At 36.5% G+C, this 15440-nt stretch overlaps 3 protein-coding genes across 3 annotated transcripts; 1 reads left to right on the top strand and 2 right to left on the bottom strand.

Annotated features, from left to right (window-relative positions):
* Positions 1–2810: 2810 nt before the first annotated feature.
* Positions 2811–6777, bottom strand: LOC127254102 (uncharacterized). The gene is made up of 8 exons (XM_051278996.1): positions 6418–6777; positions 5696–5833; positions 5199–5324; positions 4351–4494; positions 3764–3892; positions 3480–3587; positions 3271–3380; positions 2811–3133 (listed from the first exon to the last, which is right to left on the bottom strand). Exons 1-8 carry the CDS (start codon positions 6659–6661, stop codon positions 3053–3055), a joined length of 1080 nt encoding a protein of 359 aa, XP_051134953.1. The 5' UTR covers positions 6662–6777; the 3' UTR covers positions 2811–3052.
* Positions 6778–6879: 102 nt separating this feature from the next.
* On the top strand, positions 6880–7997 carry LOC127254103 (CASP-like protein 1C1). Its single transcript, XM_051278997.1, has 3 exons — positions 6880–7447; positions 7534–7636; positions 7710–7997. Exons 1-3 carry the CDS (start codon positions 7281–7283, stop codon positions 7938–7940), a joined length of 501 nt encoding a protein of 166 aa, XP_051134954.1. The 5' UTR covers positions 6880–7280; the 3' UTR covers positions 7941–7997.
* Positions 7998–8135: 138 nt separating this feature from the next.
* On the bottom strand, positions 8136–14113 carry LOC127254101 (probable ubiquitin-conjugating enzyme E2 24). Its single transcript, XM_051278995.1, has 10 exons — positions 13639–14113; positions 12092–12485; positions 11673–12012; positions 10138–11569; positions 9930–10061; positions 9475–9855; positions 9324–9387; positions 9114–9253; positions 8698–9009; positions 8136–8617 (listed from the first exon to the last, which is right to left on the bottom strand). Exons 4-10 carry the CDS (start codon positions 11563–11565, stop codon positions 8372–8374), a joined length of 2703 nt encoding a protein of 900 aa, XP_051134952.1. The 5' UTR covers positions 11566–11569; positions 11673–12012; positions 12092–12485; positions 13639–14113; the 3' UTR covers positions 8136–8371.
* Positions 14114–15440: the final 1327 nt, after the last annotated feature.

Raw genomic sequence — 15440 nt, 5'->3', positions numbered from 1 at the left:
CAATTTTCAAGATAATAAAAAAAATGAGACTAATTATTTTAACCGTGATCAATTTATAATTTTTTAATTAATTCAACTCATGATTTTTAATATTTATAGTTATTGACCGAATTTAAACTTAATAAAACGAATACACTAAGGATCCTTTTACTTTTGAAATATTATACTCTATAAAAAAAAATGTTTTTTTTCTTTCTTATTATTAATTTTTACAAAATCAATAAATAGATATTTAATTATTATTTTTTATTCAATATTTATTTACAATAAGTATCATTAATTTTATTTATTATTTTTTAATTTATTCAATTACTTATCACTTTTTTAATAAAATATTTATTTTTTTAATCTCCTGGACCAAGGTGTGCAAATTTTAATGAAGAAAAAAATACAAATTTTCAGAAAAAAAAAATTAAAAAATAATATATTATACATATTTTTATATTAATTATATAATTTTTTAAACTTCGTAAAAAATATATATATATTTGTTCAAATTATTTACCCTTAAAATTGTCTTTCACTTGGTCCATTTTCTGAAATACCCTCCATTTACTCATTCCTAGCCAAACCTCAGAAAAAAGTACTTATCTTGAAAGCGGCGCGTATCTACGTGGTTGGGTGGTCCGGGCCGACTATTCATAAATCATAATGCAGTAGGTACCATTGGATGGTGCTTCGCAATTTCCGGGTGATCTGTACCGTTCATGGTCTGGGGCCCACACGCCGTCGACGGATGATGATTGTCAACCGACTACTTCAGGCAATTTGGCATGTGATTGCCTCTTCATACTAACCTCTTGTGTCATCGTCTTCATATCCAATATTAAAAACTTTTTTGTCTCGGGATGACTCGTGTAGGGGTTGAACATGTGACTGTGAAGTTATGAGTTCAAATTCCAAATACTTTATTTTTGGATAGCGATTGCGGATTTTTACGGCATAACTCGTTAACTATAATTCTTTCATCTATTAGTACACTTTTAATTTTAATACGTCTAAATAAAAAAAAATATATATATTTTATTCTTTTAGAGAAAATAACTATCAATTAAATATCAAAATATATTTATTTTTTTAATTTTTATATTACTTTATTACATACATATCTATATAATATTAATTTGCATTAATTGACCAGCAAAATCAAATATATGTGAATCAATAGGAACTCAATAAAATAATAAACAAGTCGGATTAGAATTAGAACCCTTAACTCAAACTCAACATTACAAACTGATATAATACATTAATACACCCTCACTTCATCCCATTCCAATTCAATGTATTTACTTTTTATCGTTCTTGTTCATTCACTAAATAATATATATTTTTATGATAAAATAATTCATAGTACATAACTATCAAAATCTTCGTAACTTCTATAATATAATTTTCCTTGGTACATATATGAAAATATCAAAACTATATTATACATTTTCATTAACTCATAAAATACTATCATTTATTAATTTGCTAAAAAAAAGATAAAATAATGCATTCGATTGAGACATATGGAGTATTAAATAATTAATTTATTATGCATATAATAATTTTATTATAATACCATACAATAATTCTATATGAAATAATAGAATTTGAATTATAAATTTTGATTGAATTCAAGTTCAACCCCGTACAAATCGACTTATTTAAAACTTTAATAATTTTAAAAGTCATAAAATATTAAGTCTTTTCCTTTTGCAATTTTTTTTAAAATTTTAATTTAAATAATAATTTATTCAAGATAATATATATCTTAAAAATATAAAGACGATTCTTTTTTAATTTTTTTCTAGAAAAAACCTTAAAGTTTCTTCTACCCTGGGCAGCTCGGCCCGTCTGTTCCAATCAGGCCTAATCTGAATCATTATACGGGCCTCATATGGACCTATCGGTCATAACATAGCCCGCGCCAACATATTTTGAATCTTTTTTTTGTTTTGTTTTCCCTTTCTAATATGATCAAATCAATACCTGTTAATTTAATTAATTTATTATTAACATAATATTATACTCCTTCCACCTAATACGAAAAAGGTATAATTAGTAAATAATTTAAGATGTATTAATGAAAATAATTATATGTATAATAAAAATAATTATAAATTAAACTAAAATAATTTATTAGTTAATTAAAATTAAAAAAATTATAAATTAAAATTTTAAAAATAAAATTAAAATGTATAATTATTTTTTTAAAAAAATGACAAAATAAATTAAACGGACTAAAATAGAAAAGTGAACCTGAGAAGTGAAGTGGGACAAAGGGAGTAACATGTATTTATATCACGTTAAATACAAATATAAACCTTAAGGAGCGCACTTGTTTTTATCCTTAGTTATGAACTTTATACAATTGGTTGGCAATTTTAATTCTACGTTTTATTATTAAATCAATTTTAATTCTATTTATCGACAATCTCAACCTAATGAACATACTTAACCATTCCACACTTCCAGTTCGATCGAAAAGTGTGTATAACCTAAAACTACTTTTTCTTTTCATTACTATTTGCACCAGTCACATGAGAGAAAAAATAATTAAAATAAATAGTAAACCTAAAAATCTCATTTTTAATTATAAAATATATATATATATATATCAAACCCAAAGTAACCTAAAATACTACCAAAATACAAATTCGAACACACGCTGAATAACCTTCATTATGCCAAACTAACTAAATTAAGAATAAGAACAAGACTGAAGCAACAAAATAAGCCACAATTATAGATTAAAAAATGATCGACAACTTTTTTTTTTTTTTCCTAATAATAAAAAAAAGAAGACATCAACAACATCAATATGCACGAAAAAAATACTTTATTTTCAATTAGATATTATCATCTATATAGAGATATATATAAATACATACAAATTTAAATCTAGGCCGGACCTTGAGCAGCTAGCAGTAGTTGAGATTGATAACAAAGAAGATTAACTTCTAAGGCATACCATATTCATGGAAAATAATGCTGACATATAACGAAAAATAAAAAAAGACAACAAAACCAACAAGATAATCCTACAAGATAAAGAGCAGAAAGGCTAACGTGCCCGCGTCATCACTCGATGTCGTCGCTGAGCCTGTTGAATCTGAATAGAAAGAGGGGGTCTTCGATTGTGTGCCTACAAATCAAACAACCAACGGATCAACTTGTAAATAGATTGAAGTGCAGTCACATTCGAAAACAGAGTAATCTTGTTTTCTTATTCGAGCAGGCAATCATTAGATGTGTGTGTAGTAGGGAAGAAGAGACGCATACGCCAATTTCTGTTACAGTGCGGCACGAAGAGCATTGAACTGCTGGCGCTCCGTGCGGATACATGAGCAGAACATTGCACCCTCCGCACTTGATTTGGCCAACGTCATGGGCTGCACGAGAAAAGAAAAAAAGTTGCATTTGTTAATGGACTATGGACTTGAAAATCTGCGAATCTTGTGAAAAAAACATTAAAAGAGGATTGGATAAACCTTCGAGGACAAAATTGACTTCTTGGCATCCTGGACATTGTACCCATTTTGTTCCTCGAGGATAGATGCACAGTTTTCGGCAAGTACCACAAACAAGCTGTGCCTTTTCTGCAGGAAGACAATGTCACTGCTTGTAAGAGTAAGTAAAGGCAGAGCTCATAACATCACCAGTTAGTTCACAAAAGTATTCAAAGCTGAAGACACATCAATTGAATCACAAAATAGACAAGCAGTAAAGATAATCGGTGAAATATTGCTGGCGTGAAAAGGGAGCAAACACTCACCCGATCCAGATTTTGCTGGACCTGATGCAACTAGCCGGTGAGTTGGTATAGGCTGCTGTAATGGAGATGCAGGTTGGGGCATGGATCTAGGCTTTTTGTCCACCATAATTTTGTCATCGTCTTTCGTCACTAGATATATGAATGAGCACAGACTGAATGATTAGCCGATATGTTACACTACCTCCTGGAAGTATGTTTGCAAGGCAGGAGCATATGTAAATTTCTTTTCAAAAACAATTCAAAGATGTCTTCCTTCTAATAGGCAATCATTACTCTTTTGCAGCTTATATCATTTTTCAGAACAGAGTTTCTGCTCATATTCATACAACTAAAAGACATGAAAATTTGTTATACTGAGGAAAAACCTTATTATATATACGAAAAGCAAGGAGGAGATGATGAATCCCATCAGATTAGTCGGTAAAATTTATCCAAAGTAGTCAAATTTGTGAAAAAGGAATCTGTAAGAGGTACCAACATATCCTAAAGAGATCAAGGGAGACGAATGTGATGAAAATACTCTACTACTGATAACATGTTTTTAGCATATAATTATGTGCGGGACGTTTGGTATCTAAAAGGCATACCACTGGTCAAGTCAGCTGATGATAGCTTCTGTATAGGCGGTTCAGCTGGCGATGAATGTCCTTGCAAGGAAATGGATTGGGACACCATTGGAGACGCTTCATTACTGATCCTTGTATTTGTTTGTTTGCTTCCTATTTCAATATCTACAATGGCCCCCAAGTCAGATCTGACTGATGTCATTCAGCTGACTTTGTAATGCAGTTAGCCAGTTACTGTGTGTATAGTTGAACTTGAGACACATCCTATCCTATTAAAATTATCAAATGTTTTCAAGATTGAACTGACATGACATTCTTGAGGTAGAATATATAGGAGACGAATTTAAAACAAAAACCTCTCAAAGAAACCAATTAATATTATTAGAGAAACATAAAACTGCAAGGCATACTAGGCATGTTTAGAGTTCAGGGTCAGGTGGTTGTGGTTCTAAACTTTCAGAATCTCATTCCTCCAAATTAAAGAACCATAACCAAACCATGAATAAAGCATCACTGGAACCAAAGCACAAACAAACAGCTCGTGTTCCAGTTCCAAAACCATTATGGTTCCAATTCACATTTTAGATCAGTTCCAATTTGAACCCGGTAGTTCTTCAGTTCCATACACATACAAACCAGTTACAGAAGTAGAACTGGATATTTTCTTCAGTTGTATCAAAAGAAAGATTAAATCACACACGAGAATTTATGGTTCCATTTTGATTAGCACTTTAAAACAGCACAATAAATTTATTGGGCGTGCATTTCATAGAAAGACAATTTCCCATTGAGATGAGTTTTACTGATGTATATAGAACAAAAAGGTCACTGTGATTAAAATGGCACAGATGTGTTTGGGGTAAACTAACCTGAAGAAACAGTTGATGATGGCTGCAATGGTGGTGTGCTCGGCTGTGGCATTTGATGTGGCACTACTGCTTCCCATCCAGGCGGAGGCCCTTCATCTAATTCTTCATTGCTCTCCATCTTCACATCTGAATATGTCCAATGTAAAACATGCAAGGAGAATTACAAAATAACTTCACAGCAAACCGAAAGCTCCAGGACATATAATACTCACAATTCAAAGGATCCCAAAGCACTCTAAGAAGGCAATGCAACATGGTTTGTCTGGGCATGAGAAAATAGTCGCATGCAATATATTCACATGCAATTCTTATTTTCAAGATAACTCATGGATTCCTCTGACCAAATTAAGTAGATACTCATTGACTCAAGCAATGTGAACTAATCAGAAAATTTTCAAAACCAGATATCCAATTTTTGGATACAAAATTATGACAGAAGATTATCCATATTTCCAATATAAATTTCATCTAAATACACAATAAGCAAGGACTGTCACCTGCTTCATTTGGTACAGGATCAGGTAATGTATTTACAAGATTACTGAACTCCCAACCCGGAGGTGGCCCATCTTCATCCTCCTCCTCCTCCTCCTCCTCCTCCTCATCACCATCATGTTGGGTGCTCATTCCCATATCTAAATAGAGACAATTAGTTAAATAGTATCTCAATAAGATTTCTGCAGCCACAAAATCTAAGTGAGATATACCACCACAATGGGCATTACATTAGAAAATTTTCCATCCCTGTCTACAAAACTCAGAAAATAAATGCATACGCTCAATGGTGCTCAAGGTAAGAGCGAAACTAGAAACTATCCTAGTCAACAGTTACGATGGTTGGTAGATGCACATCAGCTATGTCACATTGATGTTCGATAAGAGTATATAGCAAAGAAGCATACTTGCTTGAGCCTAATAAATACTTCAACAGAAAAATAGAGGGTCTGTATTAAAGTTTGTAAACCTCAACTACATTCTCAAAGTGTTTCGAAGTCAAAAACAAATTCACACAACTAAAAAAGATACCGAATTCTCATCAAGCAAGTATTTCAAAGTCAAAAGAATTCACGCAACTAAAAGAGATACCGAATTCTCATCAAGCAAGTGTCGCAAAACCCTAATTCTTCTCCAAAACTAAGTGACAAGCTAGGCAGCATTGAGGCACCAATTCCATGTAGTTCTTAATCCCCGAAACCACAATATTAGAAAGAAGACTAACCAGGAGGCGGAATAGACGGCTTATTAGGGTTCGGGACCACCGAATCGAAACCAGGCGGCGGACCTTCTTCTTCATCTTCATCTTCATCTTCATCTTCATCTCCACCTCCATCCTCATCGTCTTCGGGTTCAACTTTTTCCGGCTGCCGATTTATGATGCACTGAAATCCAGGCGGCGGCCCATCGTCCTCTTCTTCCTCCTCTTCTCCGATCACCACTGCTTCCGCCTCTTCCGGCACATCCATTTTTCTCGCTCGTAAACTGCACAGAAACTTCGGAGAATCTCTGTCCCTGAGAGCAAGAACAGCTGAAGAACACTGCCTGAATCCTGCGATCTTTCCTTTTCATACTTCACTCCGAGACCAGAAGTGACTGAAACACTTACTTAAAATCACTGGGCCCAAACGAAATGGGCCGGGCCCAAATAATAATAAATGGGTCTAACCTATATATAATTGGGCTTATAATAAATCAAAGCCCATCACCGGTAACGTATAATAAACCGCCTCAACTTGAAAACCTCTCACGTAATAAGAGCTGATTGGCGCCGTACAATCTGAACCGGCCGGTGGTGGTTGAACCGTTCGGTCACCGCTAATTAACCGGCCACCAAATTATTCACTCCCTTCGTAGTAACAATAGAAGGAAAAAACTCGAGACCAGATTAGCTAATTTTGTGAGAAACACATATTCCATTAGGTAACCAACAACAACCAAACGAAGCCAAAGGTCACCTCTCACTTATCTGCCTTTCCTAACACACACAAATCAAAAATCTAAATCCTCCCTTAATTCTCTTTTATTTTTATCACAGTTCAATTTATTTCAGATCAATCCTTCATTCTCTATCATCATCTTCTCTGAATGAATGAACGAATGGCTTTGTCCAAGAGGATCCCACTGTTTCTACTGAGGCTGCTCGCCATGGGCGCCGCGCTTTCCGCGACGCTCGTCATGCTCACCAGCCGCGACACTGCTCAGGTCTTCGGCATGAAGTTCGAAGCCAAGTACACCAACTCCCCTACCTTCAAGTGAGTCTAGCATCACAAACAACACACAGTTTTCAAATTAATTAAACCTATCTGTTCAAAAATCAAAGTGTCGCGGCAATGCGTAGGTATTTCGTGCTGATGAACGCCATTGCAACCGGTTACACGCTGATACTACTCTTTGTTACTTATAAGGGCTCGTACGGGCGCGTTGTCCTAATTCTTGATCTGGTAAGTCAAAGTCTCACAATACACGCACACAAAAGTTCAAGCTCAAGACTACCTACTACTCTTTGTTTTGCAGGTTATGGCAATGCTGCTTGACTCGAGCTTATCGGCATGCCTAGCGGTGGGGCAGGTGGGGAAGAATGGCAACAACCATGCAGGATGGATGCCTATTTGTGGGCAAGTGCCTAAGTTCTGTGATCATGTCACAGGTGCTTTGATCGCAGGTTTTATAGCTGCAATTGTGCATTTCCTCATAGTCCTATTTTCTCTACACACATCTCTCAATCTTTTCATGCCCAAGACTTAAATTACTTATTTCTACCTACACACATTTATATCACATACATACTATTTTCTCTGTAATCTCTTTTCTTGTCATGTTATGACATCCTATTTTATAGAGATTTATTCTTCTAAGACTCGAGGCTTAACTCGACTTGACTAACCATTCTTGCACGAACAAAGAGCAATGTAGATCGGGTCGTATTTAGTTTTGAAGTACTTCACACATAAAAACCATTCCATGTACCTAAAGTTTGAGTGTACATACGGTACATGGTTTATTCCAAACCACGCTATATTACAACAACAATACACGCCACTGCAATTGTTCGAGTTTCCACACTATGAAACTCATCCTAATGCAGTGCTTGCATCACACATCGATTGAATCACAGGATAGACTAGCAGTAAAGATAATATACACAGTATAGATATAATTCAAAGGATAGGATTGTTTTAGAGAACCTGGTCGGACACATCGCCGCAGATGAAACCCTTCTCAGAAAATGCTTCGACGAGTTTAGGGTAGAGCTTCGTCAGCATGATCTTGAAGCCCGTCGAACATCCTTCCTGAATTCCTTGCTCGTCGTTCCCATGATTAAACGGATGTCCAACTGGAGCTCCTTTCACATAAGCCTTACAAGCTGACAGGATCTTTTTGCTGCGGCGACTAAAGTGTTCGTCCACAAGCGCCTCGAAATGCTGTCCCAATAATTTCTACTTTAGAAGGAAACAATAAGTTTAAAATGGAAATGCCGTGGCATTGATCGGGACTGATTTACCTTGGGAGGCTTGCGCAGTATGTACAGCATGGACCTGCAGTTGACGAGGAAGGCATTCTCGTTATACGAGAATGAATTCTTTTCACCTTCTGCGCGGCCAATCTGCGCATCAAAACCAGCCTCGTTGAAATAAGGTTTTTCATTGAGCACAAGGGCCTGGAGGGAGAGAAGCACTTGAAGGATCGTCGAGGAGCTTGGATTCCAGACTTCACTTTGAGATCCTGACCATGTGTTGAGAAGGCTGAGGCAAACCTTCCCCGACTCGTACAAATTTGGATTTAACCTGAGCCCACCAGAGTTGTAGAAGACCATCTGCACAGACCAATTCAATTTCGATCATACATATATCTTGTCAAACAATTGGTACTATGTAAGAAACAATTACATGTCTAAAACTGAACAAAGAACCGACTTACAGGTGGTTCGTTTGGATATTGTGGAGGAAGGTAAATATCGAAAAAGAAAACTCCATCGTGATATGGAGTTCCATCACTGCCTAGTATCGCAGTTCGCACCAAATCCATTCTTTCCTCGTAGACACGGACGTACAGACTCTCTGTTTCGACAGTAGAAAATTACTTAAGATTGTCAAAAAGAAAATGAAAGTTTTATTAACCATTACTTACCAGGAAGATCCTTCTGAAAAATGCTCCATTCCTGGTGAACCTTCTTCATCCAGCCTCTTTTCAACTGTATGCATACATAAATCAGAAACTAAGCCAACGTTCAGAGAAGAAATGGGATATAATTTTAGCTAAGAAAAGCCTCATGTTGAACCTGGGGAGACTGCAGATTTATCCCGGATTGGTGGAAAAAATGGTGATCGAAACAATTGTTAACCATATCAAATTGCCTAAAAGAGTCCAGATGCTCAACTTCTTCAATCTTCTGTGGAATGATTCTTTCCGGCAACTCTGAGTCATCGACAGCTAGAAGTTGTCCACCAAGGTTTAGATTGCTAAGCTCCACAGCTTCCTCCTCAGGGGTTTGGCTGTGCCCCTGTGCATCTACTGATGTGCACTGATAACGACTAATCAGGGATGTGTGTGCAGACCCGAATAAGCTCGAAGCAATCCTAGTGAAAAGGCCTTTTGCGACTTGAGAAATGGAAGGTAAGATGGATTCCATTGTATTATCACAGTGAAGATCTGACTCACCCTGCGCGATGTAGCGTAACATTAATAGGCCATTTTCGTTGCAGGAAGAAATGGAAATAGGAGATTTTGGCATACCATTAGCTTTTGACCTAGTAATTGGTTCTTTACAGGGAGTTCTTCATTCGGTTGTTGATTGTTTTCTTCACCAAGCACAGATGCCGTTGAGCTCTCACATTTATCAACCCGAAAAATCTCACAGGGCGCTACCTGTTATGATGTTAGATATGATAAACATTTTCTTAACAGTATCAAGAATAGATTACACAATGTAGAATATGGATACCTTGCTTGTAGCACAATCGGCCCATTTGACTTCAACCTGGCCGTGTTTGAATCCAACAACGGTCCCAAAATACGACAGGTATTTACTCTTCAGATTCTCGCTCTGATCCCCACCATTTTCACCATCCTCCGGAGCAGCTTCCTCCCTCATGTGAATCTTAGAGACCGTATCGCCTGTTGCATTGTTTCCATTTTTAAGTTCAAGAAGACCTTCATCAGCCTTGAGGACCACCTCGCCAAGGCTGTACGAGTAGTCTGGATGCTCGACAAGTTCATAAGCGCTCACAATTTCCTCAATATCTGTTTCCTCCGATTTGCATGGTTCCGGCAACAAGTTGCACCATCTCACCTGCACAGTTCGTTCTTTAGGATCAGCAGTTCTGATGATACCCCATTTCTTCTGTGAATCATCAAGTGTTCCCGTCCCCTTTTCCAACACGAACATCTCCGGCCAGAAGTCATGGCCATCCACAACGTTTATAGGAAGTAATAAATGGGAATCCAATGCCATAGATAGGCTTCCATCCTGCCACAGAACATCAACTTTAGTTTTAGTTTTTATGATCACAGCAGTCTGTCGAAAATTAGGACCTCCCTCCCATGTCTGAACCGTTGCATCAGATTGATCATGACCTTTAACCATTTGAGAAACAATAGCACTCGGAAAACTCTGCTTGGCCGGAAGAGAACACCAATCACCGAGCTGCCAATTTGTGTGGGGGAAACAGGGAAGAACAGTCAAACTTTTCGAATCCTGAAAACCTAAAGGCACAGGTATCTTCTTGCTCCCATTTAAAGCACAACAAAGCCAGTCGACATATACAAGTCCAGCATCCACATTGCACACAGTTCCTTGCTCTTTTCTATCCTTTCGATTGCCACACAGCCAGCGAGTTGGTGCAGAGGTAGACATATACTCAACCTGAACCCTTAGTCCAGGATAGAAAGGATAGTGAGGATCATCGATTAAATCAGGTGATGTCGGAGTAATCTTCTCAGGGCCCTCAGCAGATAACTGGCACTTTGTGCCATTATCGAGCAGAATGGTCAAACAGTCGATTACCCTTTCGACTTTCCCAATCCACGCCCCAAGTATCACATAATCTGCAACAGAAATCGAGCGTATTTTCTGAAGATCTCTAGTATTGATATCAGAAATTTTGCATCCATAGATGTTTTCGACATCCACGGTCATGTCCACATCAATGACCTTTCCCTGTAGGCCAAGTGGATCGGAAGCCATGCAAACGATGTCGTTGTGCAAGAAACCCCTCTCAAACAAGAGAAAATCATCAATCTTCTCAATGGTCTCCTCGAGACTTGAGAAAATTGTCCGAGCTTGTCCACCATACAGAGACTCCATATCCTCTTGATCATCAGAACTGCTGCTCTCACTCATACTGTCAAAGTCACTGAGAAGCGATTCCATAATGCTGATAGAACAGGACAAGCAATGAACGTAAATGAGTTAAACAATTTTCAACTATATAAACCGTGCAAGCATAGAACGATAATAAAAGTAAGACAGGAGCTTACCACCACAATTAAAGATGTGATCAACTAAGTTCCAATGATACCACTGCCACACAACGACTACAAGATATCCACTGCAACCAGAATCAACAATACTTACTTTCTTTCTTCTTTTTTTCCTTTTTTTTTTTTAGCTTAAATATATCTCCAGCACTGGAGATTGTATGCCAAAGGAGATTTGCCCGGTACAGTTACAGGAGTATGAACACTCCTATAATGCCAAATAACCGAGATTTGCCCAATGAAGGGTAAGGAGTACTGAGACTCCAAAATGCCAAAGGAGATTTGCCCAGGGGAAGGGGGACAAGTTTCGGCTGACAGTGCAGCCAGTGCAAAAAGCACCCTGTAATGAACAAAAAACAACAATTAGGACAACTGGATTCATCGACTGGATATGAAGCACAGTATATCAGAGAACCCACCTCAAATAATGGAATTCTAACACACCAACGTCAAACTCAAATTTCCCAAACGAGATTAACCGAGAATTCTAACAAACCAACGTCAAACTCAAATTGCTAAAGAACTGGAAGGATCTATCTATACTTTAGAAGCCAAAGAGAGTTGCCTCGTCAGTCCAGCCAAACTTTAAGTCATCTTCACTCAATACCAAAGGAGTTAGATTTGCCTCGTAGAAAGAGTATCAACCTAAACATGGGGAGAGCTCTTGCTGGAAGATTGATGACTGTACACAAGAGATTTTTCTGTCAATGTTCGCTTATGTTCCACGGATGAGCAGATGAGTTGAGAGCAGATTGGTGTTGAATCAGAGGTCTTGTCCTCGGACCAGTTCAGAGCTACAGAAAATCATGACCACTGCAAGGATGGGGAAAACTGATTAAAAAGCAAAAATATGAACACTTTGCAAGTGTGTTCTATCTTCTCATAGTCGAAGTTCCATTAATAGCTCTCAAACGGACATAATTTATTTAAATAAATACAATCAACATGAAAAGACAAAACAAAGACGCTACAAAAGTAGGTCCAAAAATGCATATAAGTGAGGATTCTCCAAAACAAAAAATTCCATTTTAGGGTAAGATCAAACAAATTCATGGTTCAGTCTAACAAATTCACAGCAAGATAATTAACAGGATGGATGAGCAATCGTAATCAAAACTTAATAGACAATAACATATAAAAAGTTAACATCCTTCTGAGTTTTGATAAGGCTTTGTCAATAAAAGGAGATACTAATGTCTTATTATGATACTATCATGCATGCAATGTATGTTCGGCAATAAAAGAATGAATTAAAGTTGTCTCTATTTAAAACAACACGCTTTTTGCATGATTATCCTCTAAATCCCATAACCACCACCCTGATTGCTTGCAGTCTAAGTTCAATCATGAGCCGTATAAAAGTTCTCTTGAAGTTTCATATTAGAATCCAACTTAGTAATATCGAGGCTTTACTTGTTATATGAATTACAAAATTAGGATCACCAGCCAAACCAGTACACCTCTTGCTCTTCTCTCTAACCTTTAAATTGTTGGATTTTCTTAAGTTCATTACGTCCTTAATATTTGAATATCAAGAAGTGGGTCGATTGGAACTCAAATCCCAACAAACAGAGGGAAAAAAAAGATCTAAAAAGAAGACAAAAACAGAAAACTGAAGAAAAGGAAATTCATCTGCTACAAACATAGCTAGCGAGGCCACCAGCCAAGGTGTGATCTGAATTTGAAATCCTAAATTGGAACTTAATGTCCTGAATCCTAAACCCTATAAAGATGTTCTAATTCCATCACCCACTAAATCATCATTCCTACGTAAAATTATACTCAATAAACTTCCCTTCACTTGACCCCAGCAATATTTCTAATCATGTACATAAACTCAACAAGCTTCTACACACACCCAAGAGATCAGAGTAATCCAATATTTAAAGAGATGCCAGGACACATTCATTTCCCAAAAAAAGAAAAAAAGAAAAAAATGTTCCCAAAGCAACCCAGGAACACCTACCAGGAATCCTCCGGTGATGAACAATCAACCCAAGCCAAGCCCTCAACACTGATTCCAAGCAAAGAACTTCCCCCACTTTCTTGGCTTCACACTGTACCAACTTTCCGGCAACGCTATGGCCAGTTTCTGAAAACAAAAAAGACGAAAACGGAAAGGGGCTAAGATGAACTGACTCTTAAGGGCAAAGATTGAAGACGGGAATTCAGAGAGGCCAACAAGGCACTCTCCAAATCCTCTCGTTCAATCCATTTTTACAGCTTCCGAACATGGCAAAGATGGATTTTTTCTTTTTTTTCTTTTTCTTCCCCCTTTATTTTCCCCTCGCAGAAACAAAGCGGAAATTACACGCACGCTTCTTCTACTGTCTGTATCTCCCGATTGGGGATGCCTCTCTATTTGTGAACATCATAAAAGAATATACCACAGTATCTCTATCTGCCCTGTATCCGCATCTCTCTCTATTCCAAGTTTGGCTACATACTTTTTCGTCAACACCACTAGACGTAACGGTTAGGCAGTATAAAATAAAATACAGTATTTCGATTTTATTTATTCTAATCACTTAGCCCTAGTTTTAGAAGTCATTGCAAATGCTCAAGGTCGAATCTTTACCAAGAATATTAGGACTAAGGCCTCATAGAAATGCATAAGATTCCATTTATTTATGATTTTATGTTCTTGAAAATGAAAAACAAGAAAAGCCATGGAAGCGGAAAAAGACGCTTCTTTTACTTTCATCTACTGCAAAGTAGCGCGAGAAATGAGTTTTGACCTGAGAATCTGTAGCAGCATTGACGAGCGGACACGTGGCATCTTGCTGTGGGCCGCCCCCGTTCAGGCAATCCCAAACTGTGTTGCTGATCGTCTGCCCACTGATTCAAAAATGGTGCCACCATTTTTGCTGAGAGTCAACTCCACAGGTGGACCGTCCACTTTGCGCTTCATTTGCAAGCTACTGTGCACAATTATTAGGCATCATCGACAAAAATATGTATATAATTTATAATTATATAAAAAATATTTATTTTCAATTCTAATTTAAATAAAAATACACTTAATATACATCACATTGTAAAGCATAAACTTTTGTAAAATGTATTTGATTATACAAAAATATTTAATCATAATTTGAAGTGAGAAAATTTCTTGTAGTATTTCTCTAAAAACTAAAAAGTGAACCCTTTTTTTTTTTTTTATGTAACCTGATGGAGATTTTTGTTTTGGGAGAAACATGTGTATTTGTTTTTTTATTTTAAAATAAAAATATACAACTATTTTGTACTATTTTAATAAAAATATATTATCCTATTAAATTAAAATATTATTTAAATCAAAATTCAAATAAATTATCTTTTCAAATTAATTTCGTGACTAATATAGGATGCAATAATCCTAAAATTATGTTTGTCTACCATTTTCGGATAAAATGTAGACAACATATAGGGTGTGTTTGTTTGGGGGTTTGGATTTTGAGTTGGAATTTGAACAGTAAAAATTTTGAATTTGAATAGTTGTACGATGTCATATAAATAGATGTTGATGTGATGTTTTGAATGTAAAATTAATTTTTAGTATAATATAAAAAATAAAAAATATGTGTTTGATTTGATGTTTTTGGAGGGAAAAAATTGGATGAATAGTAAGATTTTGCACAAATCTTACAAACGAACACACCCATAGTTTATTCCGGAGTTCAAGTTCATAGAACTATGGCCATGCACCATGTTATTTCTTCCACGAAATAAAAATCTCATCCAACCTAACTTTCTAAAATTCATCTGACTTTCATTCAGAAAATTATC

This window comes from Andrographis paniculata, unplaced genomic scaffold, assembly GCF_009805555.1.
Source record: "Andrographis paniculata isolate CXL003 unplaced genomic scaffold, ASM980555v1 Contig52END, whole genome shotgun sequence".
NCBI lineage: Eukaryota > Viridiplantae > Streptophyta > Magnoliopsida > Lamiales > Acanthaceae > Andrographis > Andrographis paniculata.
Note: the sequence above shows the minus strand (reverse complement) of the source record. Positions and strands in the feature narration are given on the sequence as shown.